We start from the raw sequence: 18,602 nt of genomic DNA on the forward strand, positions 1-18,602 counted from the left end.
CAGCTGCAGAATATGTTACCACCACACACACACACACACACACACACAGGTGGACTAGCTGTAGAGGATGTTAGCCACCACACACACACACACAGGTGGGACCAGCTGTAGAGGATGTCACCACACACACACACACACACAGGTGACCAGCTAGAGGATGTTACCACCACACACACAGGTGGACCAGCTGTAGAGGATGTTACCACCACACACACACAGGTGGACCAGCTGTAGAGGATATTACCACCACACAATAGGTGGACCAATGTAGAGGATGCTACCACCACACACACACACACACAGGTGACCAGCTGTAGATATGCTACCACCACACACACACACAGTGGACCAGCTGTAGAGGATGTTACCACCACACACACACACACAGGTGACCAGCTGTAGAGGATGTTACCACCACCACACACACACACAGGACCAGCTGTAGAGGATGTTACCACCACACACACACAGGTGGGACTAGCTGGATGTTAACACCACCACACACACACACACACACACAGGTGACCAGCTGTAGAGGATGTTACCACCACACACACACACACACACACACACACAGGTGGGACCAGCTGTAGAGTGATGTTACCACACACACACACACACAGGTGGAATTAGCCAGAGTGATGTTACCACCACACACACACACACACACAGGTGGGACCAGCTGTAGAGGATGCTACCACTCACACACACACACAGGTGGACCAGCTGTAGAGTGATGTTACCACCACACACACACAGGTGACCAGCTGTAGAGGATGTTACCACCACCACACACACACAGGTGGACCAGCTGTAGAGGATGTTACCACCACACAACAATAGTGTGACCAGCTGTAGAGGATGTTACCACCACCACACACACAGGTGGGACCAGCTGTAGAGGATGTGCCACACCACCACACACACACAGGTGGACCAGCTGTGAGATGTTACCACCACCACACACACACACACACACACACACACAGGTGGACTAGCTGTAGAGGATGTTACCACACACACACACACACACACACACACAGGTGATTCAGCTGTAGAGGATGCTACCACCACACACACACACACACAGGTGGGACCAGCTGCAGGAGGATGTTACCACCACACACACACACACAGGTGGACTCAGAAGCTGTAGAGTGAGTTACCACCACACACACAGGTGGACCAGCTGTAGGAGTGATGTGTTACCACCACACACACACACACACACAGGTGGACTAGCTGTAGAGGATGTTACCACCACACACAGGTGGGACTAGCTGTAGAGGATGTTACCACCACACACACACAGGTGGATTCAGCTGTAGAGGATGTTACCACCACACACACACACAGGTGGGACCAGCTGCAGAGTGATGTTAGCCACCACACACACAGGTGGACCAGCTGTTGAGGATGTTACCACCCACACACACACACAGGTGGGACCAGCGCTGCAGAGGATGTTACCACCACACACACACACACACAGGTGGACCAGCTGTAGGAGGATGTTACCACCACACACACACACACACACAGGTGGGACTAGCTGTAGAGGATGTTACCACCACACACACAGGTGACCAGCTGTAGAGGACACACACACACACAGGTGACCAGCTGTAGAGGATGTTACCACCACACACACAGGTGGGACCAGCCAGAGTATGTTACCACCACACACACACAGGGTGACCAGCTGCTGAGTGATGTTGGCCACCACACACACACACACAGGTGGACCAGCTGCAGAGGATGTTACTACCACACACACACACACACACAGGTGGACCAGCTGCAGAGGATGCTACCACCACACACACACACAGGCAGGACCAGCTGTAGAGGATAAAGCACACACACACACAGGTGACCAGCTGTAGAGGATATTACCACCACACACACAGGTGGACCAGCTGCAGAGGATGTTACCACACACACACACACACACACACACACACACACACACACACACAGGTGGACCAGCTGTAGAGTGATGTTACCACCCACACACACACACAGGTGGATTCCAGCTGTAGAGGATGTTGGGCTTCACCACACACACAGGTGGACCAGCCGAGGATATTACCACCACACACAGGTGGACCAGCTGTAGAGGATGTTACCACCACACACACACACACACACACACACAGGTATCTAGCCAGAGGACAGCACACCACACACAGGTGGGACCAGCTGTAGAGGATGTTACCACCACACACACACACACACACACACACACACACACACACACACACACACACAGGTGGGACCTCAGCTAGAGGATGTTACCACCACACACACACACACAGGTGACCAGCTGTAGAGATGTTACTACCACACACACACACACAGGTGGGACAGTCAGAGGATGTGTTACTACCACACACACACACAGGTGACCAGCTGTAGAGGATGCACACACACACACACACACAGGTGGACCAGGCCAGAGGATGTTACCACCACACACACACAGGTGACTAGCTGTAGAGGATGTTACCACACACACACACACAGGTGACCAGCTGTAGAGGATGTTACCACCACACACACACACAGGTGGACCTGAAGGTAGAGGATGTTACCACCACACACACACACACACACACAGGTGGACCAGCTGTAGAGGATATTACCACCACACACACAGGTGGGACCAGCTGTAGAGGATGTTACCACCACACACACAGGTGGGACCCAGCCGTAGAGGATACACACACACACACACACACACAGGGTGACCTGAAGCCAGAGGATGTTAACACCACACACACACATGTGGGACCAGCTGTAGAGGATGTTACCACACACACACACACACACAGGTGGACCAGCTGTAGAGGATACACACCACACACACAGGTGGACCAGCTGCTGTAGAGGATGTTACCACCACACACACACACACACAGGTGGACCAGCTGTGAGGATGTTACCACCACACACACAGGTGGGACCAGCTAGAGAGGATGTTACCACCACACACACACAGGTGGACCAGCTGTAGAGGATGTTACCACCACACACACACACACACACAGGTGACCCAGCTGTAGAGGATGTTACCACCACACACACACACACAGGTGGGACCAGCTGTAGAGTGATGTTACCACCACACACACACACACAGGTGGGACCAGCTGTAGAGGATGTTACCACCACACACACACACAGGTGGACCAGCTGTAGAGGATGTTACCACCAACACACACAGGTGGGACCAGCTGTAGAGGATGTTACCACCACCACACACACACACACAGGTGGACCAGCTGCAGAGGATGTTACCACCACACACACACACACACAGGTGACCAGCTGTAGAGGATGTTACCACCACACACACACAGGTGACCAGCTGTAGAGTGATGTTACCACCACACACACAGGTGGGATAGCTGTAGAGGATGTTACCACCACACACACAGGTGGACCAGCTGTAGAGGATGCTACCACCACACACACACACACACACACACACACAGGTGTGGGACCAGCTGTAGAGGATGTGCCACCACACACACACACACACACACAGGTGACTAGCTGTAGAGGATGTTACCACCACACACACAGGTGGACCAGCTGTAGAGGATGCTAACACACCACACACACAATAACAGGTGGACCAGCTAAAGAGGATGTTACTACCACACACACACACACAGGTGGACCAGCCAGAGGATGTTACCACCACACACACACACAGGTGACCAGCTGTAGAGGATGTTACCACCACACACACATGTGACCAGCTGTAGAGTGATGTTACCACCACACACACACAGGTAAGTGGCTCAGCTGTAGAGGATGTTACCACCACACACACACACAGGTGGACCAGCTGCAGAGGATGTTACCACCACACACACACACACAGGTGACCAGCTGTAGAGTATGTTACCACCACACACAGGGACCAGCTGTAGAGGATGTTACCACCACACACACACACAGGACCAGCTGTAGAGGATGCCACACCACACACACACACACAGGTGACCAGCTGTAGAGGATGTTACCACCACACACACACACATGTGCTGCAGAGGATGTTACCACCACACACACACAGGTGGACCAGCTGTAGAGGATGTTACCACCACACACACACACAGGTGGGACTAGCTGTAGAGGATGTTACCACCACACACACACACAGGTGACCAGCTGTAGAGGATGTTACCACCACACACACACATGTGGACTAGCCAGAGGATGTTACACACACACACACAGGTGGGCCTGGCCAGGAGGATGTTACCACCACACACACACACACACACACAGGTGGACCAACTGTAGAGGATATTATCACCACACACACAGGTGGGACCAGCTGTAGAGGAGCGTTACTACCCACACACACACACACACACACACACACATGTGTGGACCAGCTGTAGAGTAGATATTACCACCACACACACAGGTGACCAGCTGTAGAGGATGTTACCACCACCACACACACAGGTGGGACCAGCTGTAGAGGATGTTACCACCACACACACACACACATGGGACCAGCTGTAGAGGATGTTACCACCACACACACACACACAGGTGGGACCAGCCAGAGGATACACACCACACACACACACACAGGTAATCCAGCTGTAGAGGATACCACCACCACACACACACATGTGACCAGCTGTAGAGGATACACACCACACACACACACACACAGGTGGGACCAGCTGTAGAGGATGTTACCACCACACACACACACACACAGGTGGGACCAGCCAGAGGATACACACCACACACACAGGTGGGACCAGCCAGAGGATGTTACCACACACACACACACACATGTGACCAGCTGTAGAGGACACACACCACACACACACACACAGGTGACCACAGCTGTAGAGGATGTTACCACCACACACACACACACAGGTGTGGGACCAGCTGTAGAGGATGTTACACCACACACACACACACAGGTGGACCAGCTGCTGAGGATGTTACCACCACACACACACACACAGGTGGACCAGCTGTAGAGGACGTTACCACCACACACACACACACACAGGTGGGACCAGCTGTAGAGGATGTTACCACCACACACAGGTGGACCAGCTGTAGAGGGATGCTACCACCACACAGTGGACCAGCTGTAGAGGATGCTACACCAGCCACACACAGGTGGACCAGCTGAGGATGTTACCACCACACACACACACAGGTGGGACCAGCTGTAGAGTGATGCCACACCACACACACACACACACAGGTGGACCACAGAGGATGCTGCACACACACACACACAGGGTGGGACCAGCTGTAGAGTGATGCTACCACCACACACACACACACACAGGTGGGTCTGGCTGTAGAGGATGTTACCCACCACACACACACACAGGTGGACCACAGCTAGAGGATGTTACCACCACACACACACAGGTGGACCAGCTGTAGAGGATGTTACCACCACACACACACAGGTGGACCAGCTGTAGAGGAGATGTTACCACCACACACACACACACATGTGGACCAGCTGTAGAGGATGTTACCACACACACACACACATGTGGACCAGCTGTAGAGGATGTTACCACTCACATACACAGGTGGACCAGCTGTAGAGGATGTTACCGGGGCCACACACACACACACACACACACAGGTGGACCAGCAGAGTGATGTTACCACCACACACACACACACAGGACCAGCTGTAGAGGAGTTTCACACCACACACACACACACACACAGGTGGACTAGCTGTAGAGGATGTTACCACTCACACACAATAACAGGTGGACCAGCCAGGAGAGATACCACCACACACACACACATGTGGACCAGCTGTAGAGGATGTGTTACCACCACACACACACAGGTGGACCAGCTGTAGAGTGATGTTACCACCACACACACACAGGTGACCAGCTGTAGAGGACACACCACACACACACAGGTACCCAGCTGTAGAGGATGTTACCACCACACACACACAGGTGGACCAGCTGGGTAGAGGATGTTACCACCACACACACATGAGCGTGTGGACCAGCTGTAGAGGATGTTACCACCACACACACACACACACACATGTGACCAGCTGTAGAGGATGTTACCACCACACACACACAGGTGTACTGAAGCTGTAGAGGATGTTACTACCACCACACACACACACACAGGTGGACCAGCTGTAGAGGATGTTACCACCACCACACACACACAGGTGGACCAGCTGTAGAGGATGTTACCACTCACCACACACACAGGACCAGCTGTAGAGGACAAGCACACACACACACACACACACACACATGTGGACCAGCTGTAGAGGATGTTACCACCACACACACACACACAGGTGATCCAGCTGTAGAGGATGTTACTTCACCCACCACCACACACACACATGTGGACCAGCCAGAGGATGGTCATTAGACAGTTCATTGTTGACAGCGACATGAAGGATTAAGAACAGTGACACAGCAGTCAAGGGTTGTGTAGGGAGCCGAGAGAACCCCACTGACGGGAGTTATGGACGTCAGGAGAAGTTAGGAAGAATTATGGACGTCACGCGTTATCTTCACCGTTAACCCACTGAAGGTAACATCACTGCCACTGTACTATTGCAGAAGATAATGGTAGTGGGGCATCTCGTTATACCACACTAAAATATAAATGTGGTGCTGGTGTGGTGAAGTGAACCTTTATGGTAAGGGGGGGTAGTAAATATATAATGATGGTAATAAGGATAGTTTGGATGTTATCATTGAAATGTCTTAGTTATTTATATAGTCGGATCGTATAGTTGTGTGCAGTGTTTGTTTACGTTTAGGAGAGAGAGAGAGAGAGAGAGAGAGAGAGAGAGGACTAACAACAGTACTCGTAGGCATGATCCCAGGGTGTTGGATAAGACTGCAGGAAAGTAACAGTGTTATAAACAAAATTATAATTATCTTGGGAACGTTTGTCTGCATCCCGTCACTCAAGACCCTCGGTTGTGAAAGTTAAGCATGATGATGATAACGACGATGATTGTAACGCCATTCATACACCTTCTTAAGAGGTGCTTGTGTTGAATATTCCTCGTTAATGGACATGTTAACAAATACACCCAACTAGTTGATTTAACCCTAAAAATACAAAAAACCAACCCCGAAAAGACATTACAATCACACTGAGACACGTTCATTTAGCACCAGAGTAAATTAAGTCTTTGCATACTAATTTCATCTACTAATTGGTACTAGGTGAATGTATCTGTAAAGTGATCAGTGCGTACAGTGGAGATGACACACACACACACACACGCACGCTTGTTTCAGGGGTGGTATTTGCGTGTGAGATTGTTCTTACCTTCAGACGTACGAGATAAGGAAAGACGAGAATCCAACAATAACAAAGAAGAAAATGAATGAGAGTACAGCTGACGTCTCGAGTAGTCAATATTTAGAGTAGGTCAATTGACAAACTTCTCTATGGTATACTGTATAGTGTTGCCATGACCCAATAATGGAGGTTCATTATATTCGTCTTGGGGAAACTGGTGTGTGTGTGTGTGTGTGTGTCCATAAGCAGGCCACTCCTCGCCCACCTTATTTACCCCCATTCCTCCACCTAGCCCACCTGCCGCCGCCCACCCACCCTACTTGCCCCACCCCACCCTCTTTTACACCCACCCTTCTCACTTGCCCCCACCCACCCTCTTGCCCCACCCCTCTTACCCCATCCCCCCTACTTACCCCCCCTACTTACCCCACCCTCCTATACCCCACCCCTCCCTTGGAACACTTACTGGCTAATGTCTCCTGCACACACCCAACCACCCACCCCTGCTCTCTCTCTCTCTCTCTCTCTCTCTCAAAAGTAACACAAATTTTGGCCCAACCATCTCTGCTCTTCCACCTGTCTCAATAGACTTGAGGATCGTGTGGGTTAATGGCCATTACGATTATAACACGTACTTGCTCAGATTTGTCATTCCTTCCCCCTTTTTTATATATGTGGCATAATTTACAATGGAAAGTAGCTGTCACCAGTTACAAACCAATCACATGTCCCATAGGTAAATACTGGAGGTTGTCGCAAAGTGTTCTGGATTATGACGTAATATATATTCATTTATATTTGTTTAATTTCTGTATGAAGTCCTAATTTATGTTTTGTCCCAACCTAATCTTCCCCTCTCCCGACGAGCTGTCCACTTGAGAGTATATTTGTGTAGTCTTGCTGCGGTGGGAGAGACTATCTAGGATACTACTGTAGGTCGTAGTAAGTGGCGCTGTGTGTGTTGAAGGGAAGGGGTTTGTACTGCATCCCTAGTGTTCAGGTTCTGTGAAATTGTGTGTTTTCCGCGAGAAGTTGCCACCATCGTCGAGCTGGATGACTGTGGTGGAAGCTCTGGATGTACAATGTTGTGGGTTCGCTGGAGTGTTGAGAGAAATTCCCTGTTTGGGTGGATGACTAGGTGGCCACCAAACACTCGACAAAGTGGTGGTTCTGGGTGACAGAATTTGGCTAATCGTTGAGGTAAACATCGCTGGAAGACTGGTGTAAACCTGGGCGTTTAGTTTGGTTCTTTATATTGAATCACCAGTTAATAAAACTACTTTTAATCCTGTCTGTGGTTTTGGGTTATCACGTACTTAAATCCTAGGTGTTGAACACGAGGGTTAGGTTTATCCCTAGTAGTGAACTGCGACCTGGATGTTGGGAGGAGTTAAGGCTGGCGGGTGACACTGGCAGATTACAACCATCGACCACCATCACCAATTGTCAATTTCTGTTGCTCACTGGTCGGTCTGGGGGTCCCTACTACCCCTCCTTGGTTGGTCTTCGCCATTGAAGGTTAACAAGCAGGCCACTTAATAAGCCAAGAGACCAGTTAAGTAATTTACGAAAGTTACTAATTCATCGATTAATAGAAGAACCATGAAGGCAAGTGCTTGAGTAGTAGCAGGGCACTTGCCTGTCTAGTCAGTCAATAGGACACTGTCAGACTAGTCAGACAGTAGTTTGGTTACAGAGACGGCTCATTAGTGGTGGAACTGGATTAACTGGCATGGCCGATTGTGTATGAGAAGTTAAATGCCTGTCCTCCCTAGACCTTGAACACCCAACACTCCTCAACTGTCACCTGGATCGATCACCTCCGGGTTGACTATTTTCTTCTGAACTATCTTGACCACTACTGTAACTGTGTGTCTCAAGTATATTATATTGTATACCAAATATCCCACTGACTCGTTAACCGGGGTCGGATTTTGAAAGGTTCCCACGGTGAGTGTTCCTTGTAATTACAGATACAAGAATGCACATAATTAGTTTACTGAAGCTTAAGTATAAATATTACATCAGTCAAAATAATACCATCAATAATGTCCGTGTACTTCTAACTAAATACGCTCACTTGGCATCTCGTAAGAGCCATAACAAGATAGAAAGGCTTTTTCCAAAATTCATGTAATTTATAACTAATAGTTAAGAACAATTTTAGCACATGGCATATATATACTGGGGTGGAACAGAAGACAAGAGGGACGTGGTGGTTTTTGGTCAACACCTACAATCATCTCGGGCCGGAGAGGAGTGTTACTGTTGTACTGCGTTAGGATGTGATTCCCGCGGGTTACTGTACTACTGTATATACAATACATTACTACACATGTCTTTGTGGCCTGGAATGTAATGGAGGGGTTGTTTAGTGCGGATGAAATAATTTAATTGGTACTAGTTGGTTTATGTGGGGGAGGGTAGAATTATGGCCCTATTACCTCGGTGGTGTCTTGCGTCGTTGATAAGGTACAGTACAGGTATACGTATAGAATTATTATGTGAAACAGGATTTTTTGTTTTAAAGTAGATATTTTGTTGTTTCTCGTACTTATAGGAGTGTGGTGCAATCTTGAGCTCCGAGTTTAAATTATCAAAGGCTCCTACGGTGACTATTCCTCTTAATTGAAGATGTAATATTGCACGCAACTGGTTGATTCTATTAAAAAAAATACCTCCAGAAATAGCATAATTACAGTGAGTAAACGCGGTGTAATTTTCATGTTATTTTTTTACATTAATCTTTTGTTTTAGTTGCCCTTCAACATGTACTGTACAATCTTGACAAATTTGATTTTCTTCGTACAGTGAATACATAACTGTGGTCTTTTAAAGTTAGGCCCTGATAGTGTCCGAGACTGAAAGGGGGTAATTATACCAGTGCATATCAGGGTAATGGTTGGTGGTGCTGCTGTGTGGGTAACTGCATGAGGGAGTGGGGCGAGAGCTGTGGTATCAGGTGGGGAAAGGTAGCTGGAGGGGGGATGTTAGGAGGGTTCTAGTAGAGGACCGTAGTAATCAAGTAAGTGTGGGCGTGGTTCCCCGCCTGCTACCTCAGGTGTCTCATGGTTACTGATTTGTGAATACTGCCACAGTGTAGCACCGCTGTTTTGTTGCATTATTTATTTCCCAGTCATCATACATTCAGTATATACACCCAACAAAATATTTTATGCCACGACTTTGTCCCTCCACGTCTTGATTTCCCGCCTCGTGACTTTTTCCTAATACTTATATACTGTACTCATCATGATGCCATTCCTGCTCTCCTAGATATCTTAACTTATTTTTTGGGTAATAGTATCACATTAGTGAGAATTACTAAGTATTTTTTTTTCTAGATCCACGTGTGGATGGATGGCTATTAATGGACTCACCATGGCCCACACTCCTCGTCTGCCTAGGCTACGTGTTAATTGTAAAGGTGATTGGCCCACAATATATGAAGAACCGACCGCCATTCCAGCTAAGAAATATACTTGTAGCGTACAATGCCTTCCAGGTGGTCTTCTCCATTTGGATATTTTACGAGGTAAGTTGAGTTAAGTTTCTCCTTGATTTTATGTAATGAATCGACGTACTGTACAGTGTTCTAACGAGTTCTTGTTTTATTCTGTGATGCTTAGCAGTTGGCAACTGTTTCATTCATGTATAACTATACCAGCGTGGAGAAGTAAACTGTTTTGACCTGTGGTTTCTTGGCACTTGACTGACTGGTATTTCAGCACTTGCCATGACAGTGTGAAGAGGTCACTAATCAGAATTTGTATCAAGAGTTCATACTGACACTAGTGTAATGCTGCCACTGCAGAAAAAAATATAAATTACAGTACTCGGGTAGATAGTATTTTATAATGTACTGTACAGTACAATATTTTAGTTGTTTAAATCTGATGAATCATTTTTATTGATATCTGTTACTCTTTGTATACATTTTATTTGAATGTTGACATTATTGATATTTATTTTTCAACTAAAGGTGTATGATAACTTATTGTTTGGCAGTGTTGCTGTACACCCACGATCCCTTGTATACAAGAGGAGTGTGTTGGGGAGAGGTGCATGTTTGATGGTACAGGTACAAATGGGGGATGAGTCGGCTGCTGTTTGTAGATGCCACTGCTCTAGTGGGCAATCTGGGTTTGACAGTGTACTATACCAAGAGAAAGTTACTAGTCAATTTAAAAAAATAATAGGGAAAGGAGGGAGAAATAGATGTTTGTTTAAATGGAAGTCTATGATGTGGATATGTGTGTGAATGGATGTGTTTGCAAGCGGAACAATGAGCAATGAATAGAACGACATAGCAACAGAGGAAAAGTAAGTACTGTAATAGGTACATTAAGATATGTATGAATAGAAAAAACTGTTTCAAAGGTCGAGATGTACAATATAGTACAGAGGAATCATTAACTGACATTATTATATGGGCTTGGAGCATGGACTTGGATGTATGAGGAAGGAGCATAATTTAGCCATGACAGAAATGACAAGCTTGAGAATAATATACAAAGTTAATAGGATACATAGAAATAAGAGATACATAAATGAATGGAAGTGAAAGAAATGTTGAGCAGAGATCATGTCAGTGTGTGTTCAGATGGTGTTAGGCAATTACAGTACAAGTGAAAGATTGGTAAAAAGAGTTTGAAATTCGGAGATGGCTGATAGAAAGAGAGAGAGAGAGAGGGAGGGGGGTGATGGAAGGTTGGGTTGAGAAGATGGACTTACAGAAGCAGCATTGTGGATGTATGAGTGAAGAACATTGTGTCAGGTGGTTCTAGGGAAAAGATAATGCTAACTTGTGTGAAGTAACATGGATAAACCAGATGTGGAGCCTTAATGTTGAAGTTTAGTATGGAGACAGAGCACATAAATTACAGTACTACCTTACAATAAGAATGAATGAACTATAGTGAGTGAAGGGTGACTGTGTATTTGCTCACAATTCTAGCCACCCTGCATTATTGTGGGTAAATGCTATTTGCTATTTATTAATTTATTTCATTTTTTTATGTAGTAGAATGGCTAAAAAAAAAAGCGGATGCATTTACATCAGTTTGGCTACTTTTTCCACCAAGGAGGTAGCAGGTGCTTCCTTTGGAACATTTGAACATAGATTGCTAAGCAACCTTTCTCCTATTTATCCAAAATCTTCATAGTGACTGAAACCTGAGGTATCCCAGTGTGTCTTGTCTAGAGGATCCATGTGAGGTGTGATTTTCCATGTGCTACTAATGATATGTTAATTTTCAGAGATCACTGTCTTTCTTCTTCTTCTTCTTCTTCTTCTTGGTGTAAAGGTTTCTGCGAATACTCTTCATACAGTACATCAGTGATACAAGTCCACTTTTTTTCTAGATAGCTTAGCAACTCTTGAAAAGGTTGTACAGTATATAAGTTACTAGGAATCTCTGTAACTAGGGTTTTTGTTTTATCTCTGAAATGTTGAGAAGTTTCTTATTGCTGTAACCATCACTTAATCTAACCAAACAAGGTTAATGATTATTTAAGCTGATAGCCACAGTAATTACTGTAAATTTCTGATGATTTGGGGGATTACTAGTATGTGAAATCTCTTACAATGTTTACATTTTAGGCAGTACTGTATATACGTGAAATCATTAGTTATACGGTACTTTACTATACAGAGTCCCTGTAAAATATATACTGTACTGGCATCACTGACCAGGTGCAGAACTCCTATTCCCTGTACATTATTTTAAAAAAAATTACTTAATATATGATGTCAAATATTTCAAAATTTTCTAGTATGTTTTAATTCATGAAATTTTACCCTCGGGAAGCAGTGTTTCTTACATACTGTACAGGGGGTCCCTGGGTTACAAACGGGTTCCGTTCCTGAGGACTTTCTTAAGTCGGATTTGTACATAAGTCGGAACACATGTTATGTGCATACCGTACTTGCAGAACAATGTTTAAAATCCCACTACAGTATATCATAGCCTAAGTTCTTATATACATTTAATATCACTTAATTTAAGACAAAAGAAGAATAGAATGACAAAATACAGTAAATGAAAGTAAAAAATAAGTCATCGGGTAAATAAAATACTGTAAATTTCAAGTTTAACCCCGTTGGAAGTATGACAGGCGTTAAGCAAGTCGGAAGTTTGTAAGTCAGGGCCCCTCCTGTACTTATAAAATAATTTTTGTTCAGGGTGATTTAACTCATGCACAAATGAAAGGTGTGGACATTTGTGTTGGAAGGAAATCTGAAAGTGTGTGTGTGTGCTTGTGGAAGAATAATTAATTGTGAAATGTATTGAGTAATAATGAATCATTTTGTCAAAAATAATCTTTTTTACAAAACTTTGTATAAATAATGAAATAAGGTAATGAAGAGAATAGATTTTGGAATGTGATGTTAATCATTTCATTAGTAAATAAATCATAAATCAGTGACATTATACTTTATAATTTTCTGTGAATTTTAAATTATGGAACAGGGAATTTGTTGGGTGGTCATGATGCAGACCAATGATAACTTGCTTCATGAAAAACTTGTATAAACAATTCATGCCTAATTTTTACTTTAGGAAGGTTGAATTATCAGGAGGTTGGTTGGAATTTTGAACTTTATAAATGGATTTAAAATACTTTACAGTATCAGAAATTGGATTACATGAGGGTTAATTGTACTTCTTTTATGGAAAATATTTAGTGTAATTATTTGCATGAAGCAAGAGATAATTTGTCTGCATCATGACTCCTGACAAAATTTTCTCTTGCATAATTTAGAATTAATAAAATATTAAGAATGAATATTCACTGATTTATGTTTTCTCTTCAGATCTTTACCTTTACAGGGCAGTAAATTAAATGTACAAGAATCACGAGATACAATAGCTTTGTGCTTGACCAGAAAAGGGGTTCATCACAGGTTGTGTACCAAGTCATATTGGATTTTATTGTGAAAAGCTGAAGCCCTGAATTGTGTGGACACAACAAATTTAAGATGGTGTTCAAAAGCACATTTGTGTTGGATGAATGAAAAGTAGGATGAAGTAAGTGAGAACATGCAAAAGCAAGGTGTGAAAGAAGAATCTGCAGAGATGAGCCAAAATCAATGTGTAGATGCTTTATGAGCCACCCGCTAGGTAGTGTGAGAAGGCCTACTGGTAATGCAATACATACTGTACAGTGTATGGCTCAATTATGGTGTGAGGAATAATATTAATTTTGAGGTTATTCAATTTATTATTACTCTTTGGTCAATAAGAAATACTGTAGTAGGATTTTAAAAATTCTGTTAGTTTTTATTGAAGATTCAGTAAGGTTGCTTTTATGAAATATATAATCATTTATAGAAATTTTTAATCATATTATCCTTACCCTGTAATATACCATGGCCTGTTACGGTACTATTAAAGTCAAACGACTTCCATTTCCCCTCGGTGGGATGTTGTCCACAATTAAAAAAGCTTATTAGGTGGTCACAAATGATAAAGAATCCAAACCTAAACATAGCAGTGCAAGTGATATTATTTAAAATTCTGGAATCGGTTAAAGTCTACTTTTGTTGCCTCTCATTGGGAAGTGTAACACTTTATGAGAAAAATTATGAAAATCTTTTGTGAATAATGAATATCTACATTCGTAAGATTATTCTTTTGACATTCATACTGTCTTAAGTTTTATTTGGTTCATCATACCTGGGTGGCTCATCATATCTGAGTTAATGTTTAAGTTAATGCATCATGTTTCATATAGCATATCATACATGGATGTTGGTGTTTTAGTTGGTTCATCATACCTTGGGGTAGGGCAGGTATTTCATAATATTTGGGAGTCATTGTTCCGGTTGATGTATCCTACCTGGGTGTCGGTGTTTTGGTTGGTTTATCATATCCTGGTGTGCATGCAAATAACAAATGTTTCAAAGTTCCTGTTTGTAATTTATAATGAATGCAAATTTATGGTTTACCTATTACAGTATTTGATAAGGGTTAAGGTTACAAGATGCCTGGTAATGTATGGGATATGGAGCTGCTAGTTACTGATATTACTCAACTGTTATTGTAGTGTATATTGTGTGATCTAATGCTTCTATTGATGAACAATTCTTATCATATTCCGCATGCATCATCTGTATTGCGGTTGGTTACAGATTGGAATGAGTGGATGGTTCACACATTATTCATTTCGCTGTCAACCTGTTGATTATACCGACAATCCCTCTGCTATCCGTGTAAGTGGTTTGGTATTTCAGGAGCTGTGCCAGCTCTTCATATTATGATCTAAGTTCAAACAAACTTGAATATGTCATATCCTTGGTAAGTGTGATACCTAGGTAGGTGCTTGCTTGAAAATTGATAGTAGATTAATATTGTGAAGTCAGAATGTCCACGATGAGTGTTTATTCACCGTTCAAGTCAAAAGGTCCACGATGGATGTTTATACACTGTTCGAGAAACAGCTCAGGTAAAAGCACAACTGCATGCCTGTAGAGACAGAGGTTATATCTATTTTTGAAGCCATCCAGTTTCAGCCACCTGGTACAACACAGCATGCTGCAGCCTTTTTGAAAACTTGTCAGTTGGTATTTTCAGCTGGTCACATCTTTTTTGAATAACAACATTATGTGCATTGATAGATACAGTACACATATTTCTGATGTATATGTATGTACATACAGTACCTAATATATCGCAACTCTTTTATAAGTACTGTATAGTATTTAACCAATTTCTCTTAATGACACCAAAGAGTTGTGGACACTTAGGACAAAAGACTTTTATAAAGGTAAGCCATTGAAGAGGGTTTGGCTACAAATGTTTTAGAAGGATATGCAGTACCTTGGTAAATATACAATGGACAGAAATTATGTAAAAAGTACCAGTGTATTGATGATACAACCTACAATCTTACTGAAAAATATTGCAAAGGCACCAGTTGTTTACAGCCTTACTGTATTTAATATGAATATGAACTAATGTTTAAGATTTAAATAAAAAATGGGGAGAGAGAATATGCATAAATTTCTTTTTACTCTCTTTTTTTGCCCCCTAGGCCCCTTTGTGGGTCGATGGCCTGTGCCCGGGTGGGCTCTTCCCCGTAAAAAAAAAAAAAAAAAAAATGACGAGCCAGGAAAAGTGTTAAAGTTTATTCTAACATAGAGGTAGCTATTTATATATAATGATGATGACTAGAAAAGTTTGTACAGTAATACTGGGTTAGTATAACACAAATGATAACCGGAGATATAATGTATAATTTGTTGTCACTAATGAAACAATTACAGTAGTGATAAGTACAGTAATAGCAGATGAAAAAATAGTTGAAGCTCCTTAATTTTCACCCAGTAATGGGGAGAACTAATTATTAGTGAAATTTCTAGAAAAGTGTTATACTAGCAGGAATGGTGAGGTCTGTACAGAGGTGTATACCCAGTGTAAATAATAATAAAAATCTCATTGTGATTGTAGAAGTTGTAAACCTTTCACTATTTTGTGCAAGTGCAAACAGCAGCTTATTGATCTATTCTTATGTAAATATAAAGATGTTAATTAAAAAACATTTTTTTAAACAAATGAGTAAACACCTGTTAGGTGAGAGATGTGTGTGTGTGTGTACAGTATATGGTACTTGCATGTAAGTAAGTGAGACAACCTGGACATTGACCTTTTCCAAGATGACACTCAAATGAATTGTTTCCAGCATCCCTTGTGACCTGTCCTACTTCTTATTACTCTTCCCCCTCCCTCTCTCTCTCTCTCTCTCTCTCTCTGGCAGTGTAAAGAAAGTGAAAGATTGATTCGGTGTTAGACAACCATGGTACAATACCACATGGCCTGAGATGAGTAATCGGACCTTCTTGGCAAGCGTTGTGCTTCCCCATTATGTGTTGCATGCTTGCATGATGTGGCCACAATTATGACAAGTCTTGTAAGGAAAGAAATTGACGTATCTTAGAATATCAGAGAAGTGTCAAATTAGTTAGGAATCAAGTGTGTGACTAATCAAAATTGACTTTATAATTCATAAATAATTGGATGTCTCAATGAATAGATTTTTTAATGATACCTGTCTAATCTCTCTCTACATTATTTCAGGGGAAAGAACAATCATTCTCTGATATATCTCTTTGATACTTCAATTTTACATGTGTTTTGTTACATTATAACAACTGTGCTGTTCTGTATTGTCAGTACTGTAATGCTACACCAGTCTTGTGAGTATTTATTCCCTGTGCTATTAAATTATCTGCCCTGGTTGCATCTCCCCATGTTGTCATTTGTTGTTGTTTGTGTATTGTCTGTATAATTCCTTGATTTTCCTTTCCCAGGTTAATATTTCTTTATACATTTGCATACACTTAAGTATGATCTGTAAATCACTTGTTTCTTCATTTGCTTACAAGTTACTTTTCAGTATTTGTGAAAAATTCCTGTTCTTCAGCTTACTATATACTGTATTTATATTTTGATGAAAGAAAATTGTGTTGATTGTTCGTATGTCTGTTTAAATGGAGAGGACAGAGTCAGATTTAACATTAATCCCACCATTTGCATTTGTAATAAGAAAGTATTCTTCACAAGAAACCTTCTGGTTATCTGGAAGCAAAACACACAAGATGGGAGTAGCTGGCGTTTTACCTTGTTACTCTTGTGTGCAGTCATCGTTGGATTGTGATTGGATGTACTGTACACTATAATATCTACCTCTTGTAGTTTTGTTTTTCCCATCAGCTTGACTTGAATGTTGAATAAGGTGTAAAAGGTAAAGCAGAAGCAAATTTTAGCGCATGCATCATGTTATTTGGTTCCAGTTTGGTATGGGCGGATGGTTCCTTGGGTACTCCTACCGTTGCCAGCCTGTCGACTACTCCCAAAATCCCATGGCCATCAGGGTAAGGTTCTGGTAGTCTTGACTGCTGTTCCCTCCCTCCCCCAAGAGCTAGGAAAGCTTATGTCTTAACAGACAAACATTAGAAAAACAAGAAAATTATGTTTTGTGAAATATCGTTTGGCAGCTTGAGACAAATTTATACCAGTCAATTTATCACTGTAATGGAAAATTTAAAATCTACACATGGTTTTATGTACAGTACAGTACTTTCATGCATAAGACACAAGAACAAAGATATTAGATTGGTCAAGCAATTGCGATTGTGGTGTAATACTGTACATTGAACTACGTACAGAAATGCTGTTTTATGCCATTGTGCTTAATTACTGAAGTGCCAACATACAGGTCCTAGGAGTGCTCATACATTGATTTCTTGATTGTATATACAAATTTATAAAAAAATA

The 18,602-nt window shown here is 42.9% G+C and overlaps 1 protein-coding gene across 2 annotated transcripts in view; it reads left to right on the forward strand.

Moving 5' to 3' along the window:
* The window catches only part of LOC121872676 (elongation of very long chain fatty acids protein AAEL008004-like), a 78,058-nt gene that overhangs the window by 46,010 nt on the left and 13,446 nt on the right, over positions 1 to 18,602 (forward strand). Inside the window, exons 4-5 of one of the 2 annotated variants that reach the window (XM_042375652.1) lie at positions 10,668 to 10,858; positions 15,458 to 15,538. In XM_042375652.1, coding sequence (XP_042231586.1) covers positions 10,668 to 10,858; positions 15,458 to 15,538 — 272 coding nt within the window. Of the gene's footprint in view, positions 1 to 10,667; positions 10,859 to 15,457; positions 15,539 to 18,118; positions 18,200 to 18,602 lie in introns of both variants that reach the window. The other variant, XM_042375651.1, reaches the window with a different exon arrangement.

This window comes from Homarus americanus, unplaced genomic scaffold, assembly GCF_018991925.1.
Source record: "Homarus americanus isolate GMGI-L3 unplaced genomic scaffold, GMGI_Hamer_2.0 scaffold39155, whole genome shotgun sequence".
In the NCBI taxonomy this organism is placed as follows: Eukaryota; Metazoa; Arthropoda; class Malacostraca; order Decapoda; family Nephropidae; genus Homarus; species Homarus americanus.